The 14,040-nt window shown below is 66.5% G+C and overlaps 1 protein-coding gene and 1 long non-coding RNA gene across 4 annotated transcripts; one reads left to right on the top strand and one right to left on the bottom strand.

The window, feature by feature from the left end:
* Positions 1–897: 897 nt before the first annotated feature.
* CSPG5 (chondroitin sulfate proteoglycan 5) lies at positions 898–8,602 on the top strand. Of its 3 annotated transcripts, XR_010439038.1 has the most exons (6): positions 898–1,077; positions 2,636–3,839; positions 5,369–5,557; positions 6,564–6,636; positions 7,064–7,342; positions 8,101–8,225. XR_010439038.1 is itself a non-coding variant. In XM_064703733.1 (5 exons), exons 1-5 carry the CDS (start codon positions 1,014–1,016, stop codon positions 7,112–7,114), a joined length of 1,581 nt encoding a protein of 526 aa, XP_064559803.1. In that variant the 5' UTR covers positions 898–1,013; the 3' UTR covers positions 7,115–7,552. The 3 variants fall into 3 exon arrangements, 2 of the variants coding, with proteins under 2 accessions (XP_064559803.1, XP_064559802.1); XM_064703733.1 differs by lacking the exon at positions 8,101–8,225 and having other exon boundaries at positions 7,064–7,552; XM_064703732.1 differs by lacking the exon at positions 7,064–7,342 and having other exon boundaries at positions 900–1,077; positions 8,101–8,602.
* LOC135443508 (uncharacterized) lies at positions 8,579–11,644 on the bottom strand. The gene is made up of 2 exons (XR_010439049.1): positions 11,247–11,644; positions 8,579–9,599 (listed from the first exon to the last, which is right to left on the bottom strand). It is a non-coding gene; the product is annotated as an uncharacterized LOC135443508 (long non-coding RNA).
* Positions 11,645–14,040: the final 2,396 nt, after the last annotated feature.

Here is a 14,040-nt window from a genome sequence, read left to right as displayed (position 1 = left end):
GGCCGAGCCCGGGCGGGGCCGCGCCCTGCTCCGATCCCGGCTCCTCCCCGGCCCCATCCGGACCCTGTCCCTGGAGCAGCCCCTGTCCCCCCTGTCCCCCCTGTCCCCCTGCCCGCCCTGCCCGCTGTGCCCACGGGGACAGGCCAGCGGTGACAGCTGCCGTGGTGGCAGCTGGTGGCATCTGGGCCAGTCTGGCACTGGCCAGCAATGCCAGGGCCGGGGGACAGGAGGGTCCAACCCTGCTGGCGGGGCCGGAGCCCCGCGGTGCCCCCGGAGCGGGGTGGGTGTGCCGGGAGGGGGTCCCGGGGCCAGGGCAGGGGGATCCCCGCCCTATGCAGGAGCAGTTCGGGGGTCAGAGATGCATGAGGGCTCTGGGGGGGTCCGGGATAGGCTCCCCCTCTGCTGGGAGGGCGGGACGTGTCCCCGGTGTCCTGCTCCAGGGGTGCCGATGCTGGGGTGCCGGGATGCGTCCCAGGTGTCCCCAGAGGGACAGTGTGGGGTGTGCCCTCTGTGTCCCCGCAGGGACAGTGTGGGGTGTGCCCTCTGTGTCCCCGCAGGGACAGTGGTGCCTGGGTGTGCCCCCCGGTGCCCCCAGAGGATGCCCATGCTGGGGGTGCCAGGGTGTGCGTCCCTCGGTGTTGGGGGCTGTCGGGATGTGTCCCCCTCCGAGGATGCCGATGCCGGGGGTACGGGGCTGTGTGCTCCCCCCGATGCTGGGGGCTACCATTCTGTGTCCCCCCGATACCAGGGGGTCCCGTTCTGTGTCCCCCCGCTGCCGGGGCTCCCGGGATTTGCTGCCCGGCGCTGCCCGCGGGGTGCCGGGGGGGTGCCGTGCCCGTGCCCGTGCCCGGAGCCGCCGCCGCGTCCGCGGTCCCGCCCCCGCCGCCCGGCCCGGCCCCCCGGCTCGGCGCGGCTCCGCTCGGCTCGGCGCGGCGCGGCTCGCTCGGAGCGGGGCGGGCGGAGCCGCTGCCGGTGCCGGCCCCGTGGCGGAGCCGGGGTCCCTCCATGCCGCCATGGCCCCCCGCGCCCCCCGCGCCCCCCGCGCCCTGGCCCTGCTGCTGGCGATCGGCGCCCTCGGTGCGTACCGGGACCGGGGACACACGGCCGGGGCACGGGCGGGGGGCGGATCCGGGGCGGGGGGGATCCCGGGGGGGCTGCGGGCTGGGGGGGCCGGGGGGGATCCCCTCGCCGGGGCCGGATCCCGGTGCTGCTGCTGCCCGGGGGGGGCTGCACCCGGGGAAGGAAGGAGGATCCCCCGGGCGGGGGCTGATCCCAATGCGGGGGGGGGATGCTGTTGATCCTGCGGCCGGGGCTGGATCCCTTCATGGGGAGGGGGGGCATCTGCAGGAGCCAGGGAAGGGCTGGATCTCCCTGCAGGGCGGGCGGGATCCCCTTGCCGGGGCTGGATCCCGTGTGTGGGGCTGGATCTCCCTGCAGGGCGGGCGGGATCCCCTTGCAGGAAGGGCTGGATCCCCTTGCAGGGAGGGCGGGATCCCGTGTGTCGGGCTGGATCCCCTTGCCGGTGCCGGATCCCCTTGCCGGGGCCGGGTCCCTTGCGGCAGGGCTGGATCCCGTGTGTGGGGCTGGATCCCCTTGCAGGAAGGGCAGGATCCCCCTGCCGGGGCCGGGTCCCTTGCGGCAGGGCTGGATCCCCGCGTGTGCAGGGGGAGCATCTGCAGGAGCCAGGGAAGGGCTGGAGCCCGAGCAGGAGGGAGCGGATTCCCTTGCAGGGGCTGGATCCTCTCGGGATTACGGGGTGCACTTGCAGGAGCCGGAGGGGGGTGGATCCCCTTGGAAGGGGCTGGATCCCATTGCAGGGGCAGTCGGATACCCTTGGAAAGGGCTGGATCCCCTTGCAGGGAGCCGGATCCCCTTGCAGGGGCGGTATCTGGGGCTGGGTATGGGGCGCACTCGCAGGAGCCGGGGGAGGGCTGGGTCCGCTTGCAGGGGGCTGGATGCCGGCGTGGGGAGGGCTGGGTGCTGCTCCGTGTGTCCGGATGGACGGGCGGGCGGCACACAGCGCTGATCCCCGCGCAAGGGGCCGGATTCCATTGCAGAGGGGCCGATCCCGCCGCAGGGGCCGATCCCGTTGTGTGGAGCGGCTGCAGCCGCAGCGGGGCTGGATCCCCTCTCAGAGATGGGGCGGGAGCGGGGCTGGATCCCATCTCAGGGAGCTGCAGCCCCCTGTGTGTGTGCGGAGCACTCACGAGAACCACAGGGGGGCTGGATCTACCGGGGGGGGGGGCTAGACCCCCCTTTGGGGGGCTGATTTATCTTGGGGAGGGCTGGCTGCCCTTGCAGTGGGGCTGGATCCCTTTGCAGTGGGGCTGGATCCCCTTGAAGGGCAGCTGAGGGGGCAGGGCCGGGGACAGCTTGTGAGGGGGGGCGTCACAGAGTTGGGTGTGAGGGCACCCACAGGGCTGGGGGGCTCCTGTGGGGTTCACCCCATCAGTCCCCCGAGAGAGACTCAGGATTGGGGGTGCAGCCCCCCCCTGCCCCCCAGGTCCTTGTGGTGCATCCAGGTGGGTGCAAGGTGGAGCAGGTCGGGGACCTGTTGGATCCCCCCGGGCTGTCACGTCCCCCCAGGGCTGCGGGGGCACCTCTGACACCTCATTCTCTCCTTGCCCCCCCCCAGCATCCGCGTGGCCCCCCCAGAACTCCAGCGCTGGCGAGGGGAGAGCCTGGGAGGGCTCGTTGGAGAGCAGCGCCCCGAAATGGGACCTGGCGAGCGGAGACCCCCCGGGGGCACCCAGCAACAGCACGAGCGCCGGGGGGGCGGCGGCGGGAGCGCAGCTAGAGCCCCCCGGGGGCGGCACGGCCACCACGGAGCCCTCGGCCGTGCCCGAGGGGTGCCCGGGCTGCGGCGCGGAGGGCGAGGCCAGCGCCGTGCCCCCCCGAGCCGTCACCTGGCCCGGGGACGGGGGCACGGTGCCGGTGGCGCTGGGCAGCCCCGAGGAGCCGGGCAGCGGTGACCGCCCCACGCCGGGGGGCTCCGGGGGGCTCCCGGCCGCGCCGCCGAGCCCCGCCGGGCCCCGCCTCGCCACCGGCTCGGCCGAGTCCGAGCTGCTGCTGGCGGCCGGGGGCTCGGCCGCGCCGCGCACCCCCGTGCTGGGCCAGCCCGGCGCCGCCGGGGGGGACTCGGGGGGTGCCCCGGAGCTCTGGGCCGCCGCCTCCAGCCCGGCCCCGGCGCAGGGCGCCCGCGGCTGGACCGACCTGACGTGGCTGCAGGAGCCGGTCACGGCCGCCACCGGCCCGCCCGAGCCCCCGGCCGACCGCGCGGGCTCCGACATCATCGACGTCGATTACTACGACCTGTTCGAGGGGGGCGAGGGACTGGGGGCCCTCCCCGGGGCCGGCCGGGGCTCGGCGCGGCGCCGGGAGCCCGAGGGGGCGGCCACGCCCTGGGCCCTGCACGAGCTCTACGACGACTTCACGCCCTTCGACGACGCCGATTTCTACCCCACCACCTCCTTCTACGCCGACGGGGACGACGAGGACGAGCTGGAGGACGAGGAGGAAGAGGAGGAGGAGGAAGACGGCGGGCTGGAGGACGAGAACGGCTACAGAGCGCCCGCCTCGGCCGCGCCCGCCCCGCCCGAGCCCCGGCCCACCGGGCACCGAGCCGCCGCCGCCCCGCCGCCGCCGCCCGGGCTGGCCGGGGGCAGCCCCACAGCCTGGCCGCGGCCCGGGGAGCGGGGCCCGCCCGACAACGGCTCCGAGTGCCGGAGCGGCTACGTGCGGCACAACAGCTCCTGCCGCTCCCTCTGCGACCTCGTCCCCAGCTACTGCCACAACGGCGGCCAGTGCTACCTGGTGGAGAGCCACGGGGCCTTCTGCCGGTAAGGGACGGGCCCCGGTGGGCTGGGGTGTGGGGCTCGGCATCCCTGGGCTCGCCATCCCTGGGCCCACTATGCCTGCATTTCATCCTGGGGCTCACCATCCCTGGGCTCACCATCCCTGGGCTCACCATCCCTGCATTCCATCCCTGGGCTCACCATCCTTGGGTTTGCCGTCCTTGGGCTCACCATCCCTGCATTCTATCCCTGGGCTCACCATCCCTGCACCCCATCCCTGGGCTCACCATCCTTGGGCTCACCATCCCCTGCACCCCATGGGCCCACCATCCCTGGGCTCACCATCCCTGTACCCCATCCCCAGGCTCTCCATCCCCTGCACCCCATGCCCAGTGTTCCCATCCCCTGCACCCCATCCCAGGGCTCACCATACCCCATCCCCAGGCTCTCCATTCCTGTGTATCTCATTCCAAGTCCTTCCAGCCCTTGGGTACCCCCAGTCCCAGTCTCTCCCTACTCCATGCATCCCATCCCTGGGCTCCGCATCCCCCTGTACCCATCCCTGGGCTCTGCATCCCCCTGTACCCATCCCCAGGCTCTCCACCACCCATGCACCTTAATCCGAGTGCTTCCATCTCCTGCAACCCATTCCTGGCCTCTCCACCCCTTTCACCCCATTCCTGGTCTGTCCCAGCCCAAGTACCTCGTTCCTGAGCTCTCCATTCCCTCTGCCCCATCCCTGGGCTCTCCATCCTCCTGGCCTGGCATTCTCAGTGTTCCCATCCTTTGTGTGCCCCACTCCTCATCCTCCTTTCACTCCATCCTTGCAGTCTCCCTCTCCACATACTCCATTCCCAGGCTCTGCATCACCATGCTCCTCATCCCTGGGCTCTCCATTCTCTGTGCTCCATCCCTGGGCTCTCCATTCTCTGTGCTCCATCCCTGAGCTCTCCATTCTCTGTGCTCCATCCCTGAGCTCTCCATTCTCTGTGCTCCATCCCTGGGCTCTCCATGCCCCTTGACACCCCGTTCCCAGCCTTTCCATCCATTTTCACTCCATTCCGAGCCCCTCCACCCCCTGGGCCGGCGGTTCCCGGGCTCTGGGTGCCCGCAGCCCCACTCCCGGCATCAAGCGGGGTTTCCCTGTTTGTTTCCCTGCCCCCGGGCGGCGGCTGCCCAGGAATTAGGTCAGGGCCGAGCCTGCGGGGCGGCCGCGCTAATCGGGCCCGGCAGATTGCGCCGGGAGGCGCCGCCGGCTGTGCCGCACGCACCGGGTGTGCCCCCGGCTGGCACCGTGCCCGGGGGACGCGGGGGTCCCTCCCTGCTCCCGTTGGGAGCCGCTGGTGCGGGGCGCCAGCACCGTCCGGAGACCCCGACCCTGCTCCCGGCTGCCCCAGTGTCCCCATCTCGCTCGGTGTCACCCCCTCGGGTGTCACCCGCTCATCCCATCACCCCCAGACCCCCGTAACCCCCGCAGGTACAAACACCGCATCCCCCGAGGATGCTCCGGGCACGTTTTGGGGCGGGGGACGCGTTTTGGGGCGGGGGACGCCTCTGAGCGCGTCCCCCGGCAGGTGCAACACGCAGGACTACACGTGGCACAAGGGCACTCGCTGCGAGTCCATCGTCACCGACTTCCAGGTGATGTGCGTGGCCGTGGGCTCGGCCGCGCTCGTGGTGCTGCTGCTCTTCATGCTCACCGTGTTCTTCGCCAAGAAGCTCTACCTGCTCAAGACGGAGAACAGCAAGCTGCGCAAGACCAAGTGAGTGACACTGGGGACACCCCGGGCCAGCCCTGCTGGTGCCACCCGTGCCGCCGGTGCCGCCGGGGACGCGGGGACGGTGGGTGGCAGAGCTGCCGGAGGCGGGGACGCGGCTGCGGCTCCTGCTCCGCCGTTAATCCCTCAAAGCCGCTCCTGACTGGCACCAGTTAATCTGCTTCGCTGGGAGCTGGGGACAGCGGCGGGGCGGCCATCGGGGACGGTCCGGCTGGGGACAGGGCTGGGGGTGACAAGGAAGGGTTCGGGGTCACCCCCCCGCTCCGGCCACTGCTGGCCAGCTCCTGGAGCAGGGAGGAGGGAGCCTGCCCAGCCCGGTCCCTAATGAGCTGTTAATTAGTGTTTGGAAATGCCAAGTGTAATTAGCAGGGAGGCTCCGTGCCAGCTCCCGGCTCTGCCTCTCCAGCCCTGCCCCGGGCTGCCCTTCCCGCTCTCCTGCCCAGAGCCCAGCTGCCCCCAAACCCCAGAGCTGGGGGCACCGAGCCCCCCAAAATGTCACACTGGGCTCCTTTAGCCCCAGCTCAATCCCTGGGGACATTTAGTCCCCAAACCTCCGGAGTTCAGGACATTTAAGCCCGTAGATCTCCATCTCTGGATGTACTGAGTCCCCAAGCCCCCGTGAGTTGGAGGCGTTTAGCTCCCCAGATCCTCGGAGCTGGGGGTACAAACCCCCAAACCCCCAGGGAAGGGAGGAGTTATCCCTCCAAAGCCCTTAGATGTGGGGGTACAAAACCCCAAACCCCCAGGGCAGGGAACATTTATCTCTCCAAAGCCCTTAGATTTGGGTATTTAGCCCAGACATCCATCCCTGGGGAGATTTACCCCCCCAGACCTCCAGCGCTGGTAACAATTAACCCCTCCCAACCCAGGGTGACCCCAAAACACGGGGCTGCGGGGGGGTCCTGCTCTCACCCCCAACCCAGGGTGACCCCGAAACGCAGTGTGGGGCTGCGGGGGGGTCCTGCTCTCACCCCGCTCTCCTGCCCTACAGATACCGCACCCCGTCCGAGCTGCACAACGACAACTTCTCCCTGTCCACCATCGCCGAGGGCTCCCACCCAAACGTAAGGAGCTGTGTGGCACCGTCCCCCCGTCCCTCTTCCTGTGCCATCCCTGTCCCTCTGTCCGGTGACCTCTGACCCCTCCAGGATCCCAGCCATGCCCTCCTGTCCCCGTCCTGCCCTGGTCACAGCTGTGTCCCCTCTGCTGGGTCCCCGCTGAGCTACACTGTGCCCAGGCCGGGCAGGGGGGCAGTGTCACCCTCTGTCCCTTCCCCGTCCCCTGCTGCCTGTGTGGCTCCCCGGGAGCCGCCATCCCGAGCTCCCGATGGCTTTGGCTCGGTGCGGGGATGGCGGGGGTGGCTGTGCAGGGAGGGGACAGCGGGGCAGGCGATGCTCCCTGGCTGTGGCATTGCCGGCTGCGGGTGCTGCCCTGGTTGGGGTGCACCCCGGCACCCCCGGGGTCCAACCTGCTGTCTTTGACTCGGAACAGAGAGAAGCGAAGGGCTTTGCGGAGCCGGAGGAGGAGCGTAGGTCCCTTTAGCCTCCCCCCACCCACGGCCGGTGTTCCCCGTCTTGCGACCGCCTTTAGCAGCCCTAGCCGCCCTGGCAGGAGGCTCCGGGGCCGGCTGCGTCCCCGCTGCCGACGGGATCAGCCTCGGGATGCGCTCGGTGCCGCTCCCCGCACATCCCCGTCCCTCCGGGGCTGGGGGGCTCGGCACACGGTGCCTGCGACGCTGCAGCACTGCGAGGATGAGGAGGGGTCAGCAGGGTCAGCACCCCCGGAAAGGGATTTTGGGGGTCCTGCAGCCAATGGCACCAGCTCCGGACTGGTCACTGCCCAGGAGATGGGATCCTGTCCCTGTGTGACGCCGGCCCTTGGGTGTCCCCGTCCATCTGCCGCTCTCCGCGTGGCACCGGCAGCACCGGAACCAGCACGGCCCGGCCCGGCCCGGCCTGGCGGGCTCCCCCTGCCCTGCCCTGCCCCACAGCCGGTGCCGGTGCCGGGGTGCCGCCCGTGCCTGCCGGGGGTGCGGGCCCGGCCCCGGAGCGGAGGATGCTGCAGCGGGGGCACCCCGGGAAGAGGCGTGCCCGGCGTTGCCAGCGGCGCGGCGCGGGGGCACGGGCTGTACGCTGAGGAACCGCAATAAAGCCGCCCCCTCTGGGCTCCTGCCAAGGCCGCCAGTGGCTGCTTGTCGCGGCGACGAGGCGATGCGAACGGCAACGGGAACCGGGCGGGGACGGTGGGCGGGCGGCCGGGGGATGCGGTGCCCGAGGCTGGCACGGGCTCCAGGCTGGCACAGCTCCGGGGCGCTCTGGGAGCCGAGGTGGGGAGGCTGTGCTGGGGACGGCGCCACCGCGGGGGGGTCGGACCCTGTCCCTGTGCTGCGAGCGCCGCGGGCTCCCCGTGCCGCCATCCGGGCTGGGAGGGGACATTTGTCCCCCCAGTGGCTCTCTGCAAGGGGACATGGTGCCCTCACTGTGCCTCGCCCCATCCCCGCCCTGCCCTGACCCCCCTCTCTCCCGCAGGACGACCCCAGCGCTCCCCACAAGCTGCAGGACTCGCTGAAATCCTGCCTGAAGGACGAGGAGCCGTTCAACATCCACAACTCGACGTCGCCCAAGCACGAGGGCGGCAAGGGGGAGCAGGAGGCGGGGGAGCTGAACTGCCTCCAGAACAACCTGACGTGAGCGGCGGGCCCGGGGCGGCGCAAAGCGGGGGGAGCCGCGCTCGGGCTCCCCCAAACCGCAGCCTCCCCTCCGCCCCGCGTCCCTCCCGCTCCGTGGCATGCTTTGGTGTGTTTTGTACCGAGGAAAACAAAAATTCCAGTGATAATTCGGCCGTGTCGTGGGGGTGTTTGGTTCGTGCTCCGTGTCTCTCGCTTGGGTTCGTTCCGCGCTGTGATTTCTAAACCTTTGCCGTCCCGCAACTGACTTTTTTTGTACTTTTGCCCCACTTTTTTTGAAATACAGGTAAAAACCAACAAAAAAGGTGAAAAAAAAAAAGTAAGATCTTGAAATAAATAAACCTTTTTTTTTTTTTTTTAAAGTTAAGCCTCTTGCCGGTGCCTGCGATCTCCCAACATGGCCATTCATGTCTCCCGACAGGGATTGAGTCCCTGCTTCCACAGGGTCCCATCTGAGCATCACCGGGGGTGTGGGTGCCTGGTCCCCCCTTGTCACCCTCTGCAGGCACCTTCCTGCCTCTCCAGGCCAGGGTTGCAGCCCATCCTGCCACCCTGGATACGCTTGGGCTGTCTGGTGAAACACCCCGGGATGTCTGGTGGAGGTGCCTGGGCTGTTCCGGGGATTTTGCTCCATCGCTGTCCCCATAAGGTCCCCCCAAACAAGGTGGCTGCACACGGGGTGATGGCTCCCAGCCACTGCTGCTCCTCCTTCAGTGGAGCTGCCCAGGGTGGGATTTGGGGTGAAACTCCCCAGGGTTATCCCCCCCCAGCTCCCAGTTTCCATCTGCGTGGAGGAGAACCGGTGCCACCGTCCCAGTGGCTTTGGCAAGGCCAGGTCAGCCCTGTGGCCATCCCCTGGCATGGAGCGTGGCACAGGGATCTCCCCAGGGACCCCAGCGCTGCCACCACCCTCCCCTCGTGGCTCCCTCTTGCTTCCAGCAGGAACCGATCTCTCCTGGGTTGGGATTCAGCCCCGTGCCAGCGCTCGGGGTTCCCTGGAGAGGGGACACGAATCCATCCATCCATCCATCGCCGACATGAATCCATCCATCACCGCACGGCGTTACGGGTGCGGCACCTCGGGGCCGGGGCAGCCACAGCCCCGCGGGCACGGATGCTCCGAGGCGTCCTGGGAGCCGCTGAATAATCAATTCTCGCCTTGCTGGGGACATTAAGAACGAGGAGCGGTGTTGGGAGCGGCAGCCGATCCCGGCGGGCTCACCGCTGTGGGATCCTCGGATCTCCTCCCTGGCTGCAGCATTTCCATCACCTGCCACAAACTGCTGCAAGAAACCGGCGGGTCTGGGCTCTGCCAGCCCCTTCCAGCGCAGGACAGGAGCTCTAGGACAGGTAAAGGCAAGGATAAAGCACTGGGAACTTGCAATGGAAAGGGTGGGATGAGGACAGGAGTAAAACCATGGATAAAGCACTGGGAACGTGGACACTGCAATGGAAGGGTGGGATGAGGACAGGAGCTCTAGGACAGGTAAAACCATGGATAAAGCACTGGGAACGTGGACACTGCAATGGAAGGGGTGGGATAAGGAGAGGGAGGTGCTGGTGGAGCAGAGGAGATGCTGACACCTGAGCAAACCCCAAGGGCAGGTGGGATGCCCTGGCACGGGCAGAGCTGGGCATAAGCTTCCCGTGGGATGGGAGGGAGGGAAAGGGAGCTGGGGTGGGATGGGCATCGCTGTGATCAGAGAGGATCTGTGCTTGTGTGTGAGGAGAAGAAACGGCTGTGTAGGGACAGGGATGTTGGAGGGGATTGGGAACCCCAGAGCGAGGCGGTGCTGTGGGTGAGGCAGGGCAGAAGGGGCACTGCAGCATGGGCAAGGCCACCCCCATCCCCAGGTGCCCTTAGAGGCAGTCAGCAAGGTGGGAATGCAGGGACACACGGGTGGGGTGGGGCAGCCAGGGAGGGAGTCCAGCCAGGGCTGGTGGGACCTGGAATCCGTCTGCTCCTCACTGGGATCCTCCCTCACGGTGCCTGTGGGTCTGTCCTGCTGGACACTGCCCCAGGGGACACTGGCCATGGTGTCACCAAGTGTCACAGTGAGGAGGTGAGGCTGGCACAGGACACTGGGGACAGAGCCACCATGGAGGTGAGGGTGACACAGCACAGCCCCTCCATGCCAGCACAGCACACTCACCAGGGATGGTGTCACTGTGCAGGTGACACTGGCACAGCCCATGCACTGTGGATGGTGTCACTGTGCAGGTGACACTGGCACAGCTCACCCACCATGGACGGTGTCACTGTGCAGGTGACACTGGCACAGCCCATGCACTGTGGCTGGTGTCACTGTGCAGATGAGGCTGGCACAGCCCGTCCATTGTGAGTTGTGTCACTGTGCAGGTGACACTGGCACAGCACACCCACTGTGGATGGTGTCACTGTGCAGGTGACACTGGCACAGCCTGTCCATTGTGAGTTGTGTCACTGTGCAGGTGACACTGGCACAGCCCATGCACTGTGGATGGTGTCACTGTGCAGATGAGGCTGGCACAGCACATTATGCACAGTGTCACCACAGAGCTGAGGGTGACATGGCACAGACCCTCAAGCCTGGCACAGCCCATCCATCCTGGAGCTGCCACACAGAGGTGCCACCTTGGAGTGGTGCCCACATTCCCTCCCCACCCGTGTTTGTCCCTCCCAAGGAGCCCAGCGTGGCTGGTGGGCAGTGGTGGGACAGTCCCCTCTGCAAGGCCAGGCAGTGGCTCCTCTGTTTTGGGGCCATGGGGATGACCCACAGAGGAGCCCTGGATTCAGGAGCCACCCTCAGCTCCAGCTGCTCACCCCCACGGGCTGTAGGGGCTGGGATTCAGGACCAAAGTGGGTCACAAGGATTCCAGCAGGTTTAAGGATGCTCCTGCTCATGCCCAAGTTGGGAGCACTGGGGGGTTTGTCCCCGTGTCCCCCAGCTCTGGGACATTGCTCTGAGCCCATCACTCCCCCAGGCTGCTCCCTCAGACCCTACTCACCTTCCTGGTGTGCTCCTGCTTGCCCCGGGAGGGCACAGCCTCGGTTCCTGCCTCTGGGTCAGTGTCCCTCGTTGTGTCTCCGTGTGTCTCGGGGCTGCCAGCCCAGCCCAGCCCAGCCCAGCTCTCATCCCCTCTGCCCATCCCAGGGGAGGGAGCAGCGAGGCTCGGAGTGCCCGGGGCTGTCTGAGAGCTCCATCAGTGCCCAATGGACATGGCACAGGGCAGGGAGCAGCTGGGACACGGCACAGGGCGGGGAGCAGGCACCCCGAGCCGCCTGCACCGGCCCTGCGGAGGAATTTGCCTCCAGCCAGCAGAGCAACACATGGGCTTTCACCACAGGCCTAATCATGGGATGCAGAGAGGCCAGGGCTATTAAATTTCAATGCTTGGCTGGTTGGCTGGGAGGGAGATGGGCCCATTGTGGGCAGCTAGGGCTGGCACGGGCTGCGGGAAGGGAGCTGGCACGGGCAGCGGCGCTGCCCTCCTCTCTCCGCCGTCCTCTTTTCTCTCCCAGACACAGAACAGGACCAGAGCCACGACCCCGAGACAAGGAGCCTTTCTTCCCTTGACAGGCTCCGGCTGCCCGAGACAAAATATCCGGAGCTGGGATTCACTGGGTGAGTCCTGATTCACAAACGGGGCCCAGTTCATAATCCAGGGTCCTGATTCACCAAATGGTGCCCAGTTCACCAGCCCAGGGTCCTGATTCACCAACAGGGCCCAGTTCACCAGCCCAGGGTCCCCATTCACCAAATGAGGCCCAGCTCACCAGCCCAGGGTCCTGATTCACCAACAGGGCCCAGTTCCCCAGCCCAGAGTCCCCATTCACCAACCAAGAATCCACATTCATGGTCTGGATCCAGATTCACCAGCTGAGAGTCCCCATCACTGCTGAGTCCTGACTCAATGGCCAAAAGTCCCAGCTCACCCACCAAACCTCGATTCACCAGCCAGGAGTCTGGATCCACCATGGTTCAGCTGGTTCAGCTCATCCATTATTCTTCCTTCCAGCTCTCTTTGCTGCCCAGGAGCATGAGGGGCTGGAGAAGGAGGTGGCAGCAGCTCAGTGGTCCCCGTCAGCCCCCACACACCCCAAACTGTGCCCAACACCTTTGGACACTGCTCTGCTGGGATCACAGGTTGGTCTGCCCCTCCCTGGTGCCAGGAGCTGGCACTGCCATGCCTGTCCCTTGTCCCCTGCTGGACCCCTCTGAGGACATTTCCTTGCCTGAGGGCAGGCCCCACACCCTTTCCCTTGGTGAATTTTTGGGAGATGAGGCAGGCTGTGTCCCTTCCCTTGCCTGGCGCCTCTGTGCCCCATCTTCCACCCTGGCACAGCCTGGCTGCAGTCACACACAGCCACAGTGGTGGGGTGCATCCCACCCCTCCTGTCCCACCTCCAGCTCCCAGGGAAGCAGGTCAGGCTTGAGGAACCATCCCCAAACCCTTCTGACCATCCCTGGGAGCAGCTCTGCTGACCCCAGCACAGACAGAAACCCTGTGTGGGGAACCCCAGGATGATTCCCATGAGCCAGAGGGTCCCTGTGGGGAGCTCCTGGAGCTGCTCTGGTGACATCCTGGTGTCCCACCAGAGCTGGGCTGCCTCCAGGCTGGGAGGGGCTGCCACTGGAGTTTGTGCAGCCAGGAAGCACCAGGGGATCCCAGTGTTTAGTGCTGGGAAATACCAATTACTCATCACCCACAGCCTGGCTGCGACAGGGAGCGATTCCAGCACTAAACCCGCTCCACGCTGGATTTAAAGAGAGGAGAAAAGCAAAATCCTCTTAACTTTGTGACCTGTAAAATGCCCAGTGTGGGAACGAGGAGCCGGGCATGCGCCCGCTGAGGGCTGGGCTGGCCGTGGGCACGGCAGCTGCTCTGTGTCACCACAGTCACCACTGGGCTGGCTGGTGCCACCGGGAGGGGACAGAGCAGGGCACGGCCAGCAACCAGCACCAGGACTGCCTTGGGACACAAGGACAGCAGGACAAGGGGCCAAGCTGAGCGTGGAGCAGCCAAGCTCCCACCCCGCATGGAGAAAAGGGAGAAACAAAGACAAGGGGCACTGAGAGGTTTGGAGAAGTGGGAAGCAGGATCTGGGGGGAGGCAGGATCAGAAGTGAAAGGAGCAAAGGAAACTGGAGGGACTTCAAAGGAACGCTGCAAGCAGCACACACAGGAGCCATCCCAATAGGAAACGGAGCAGGAACCAGCCTGGCTGCATCACAAGCTCCTCACTGACCCCAGGCTCGAGAAAAAACGCTTATGGGAAGTGGGAACTAGGTCAGATTACTAAGGGCACTTACAAGGGGAGCATAAGCATGTGGGGAGACATCAGAAAGGCCAGATTGAGATGGAAATGGGGAGGAATCATTAAGGAGAAGAAGAAAAGGCTCCATCAGCAGGAGGAGAATGAGCAGGGGAGCGTTGGTCTGGACCCAGGGAAGGAGGAAGGCAGCTGGCAGAGGAGGCTGGGAACTCAACGGGATCACTGGCTTGTTTTAAAACCTCTTAAATCCCAGCCTTCGGAGGTGCCAAGTGCCAGCAGATGCCCACCACAGTAATGAGGTGCTGTGCTGCCACCGAGAGAGCGGCGACTGCAAAAATGGGAATATTGAACAGCACACCCTGACTGCTTCCAGCTCCCAGAACCTCATCCTGGTTCTTGTAAAAATGGGAATATTGAACAGCACACCCTGACTGCTTCCAGCTCCCAGAACCTCATCCTGGTTCTTGTAAAAATGGGAATATTGAACAGCACACCCTGACTGCTTCCAGCTCTCAGAACCTCATGC

The sequence above is a fragment of the Zonotrichia leucophrys genome, chromosome 2 (genome assembly GCF_028769735.1).
Source record: "Zonotrichia leucophrys gambelii isolate GWCS_2022_RI chromosome 2, RI_Zleu_2.0, whole genome shotgun sequence".
NCBI lineage: Eukaryota > Metazoa > Chordata > Aves > Passeriformes > Passerellidae > Zonotrichia > Zonotrichia leucophrys.
The sequence above is the reverse complement of the archived record's forward strand: the minus strand, read 5'-3'. Positions and strand labels throughout refer to the sequence as shown.

Coding starts and splice junctions, on each gene's coding strand:
- CSPG5 (XM_064703732.1), top strand. CDS start 1,014: ATGGCCCCCCGCGCCCCCCGCGCCCCCCGCGCCCTGGCCCTGCTGCTG. Junction 1,078..2,635: donor GCTGGCGATCGGCGCCCTCG/GTGCGTACCGGG, acceptor GCCCCCCCCCAG/CATCCGCGTGGCCCCCCCAG. Junction 6,637..8,100: donor CCGAGGGCTCCCACCCAAAC/GTAAGGAGCTGT, acceptor TCTCTCCCGCAG/GACGACCCCAGCGCTCCCCA.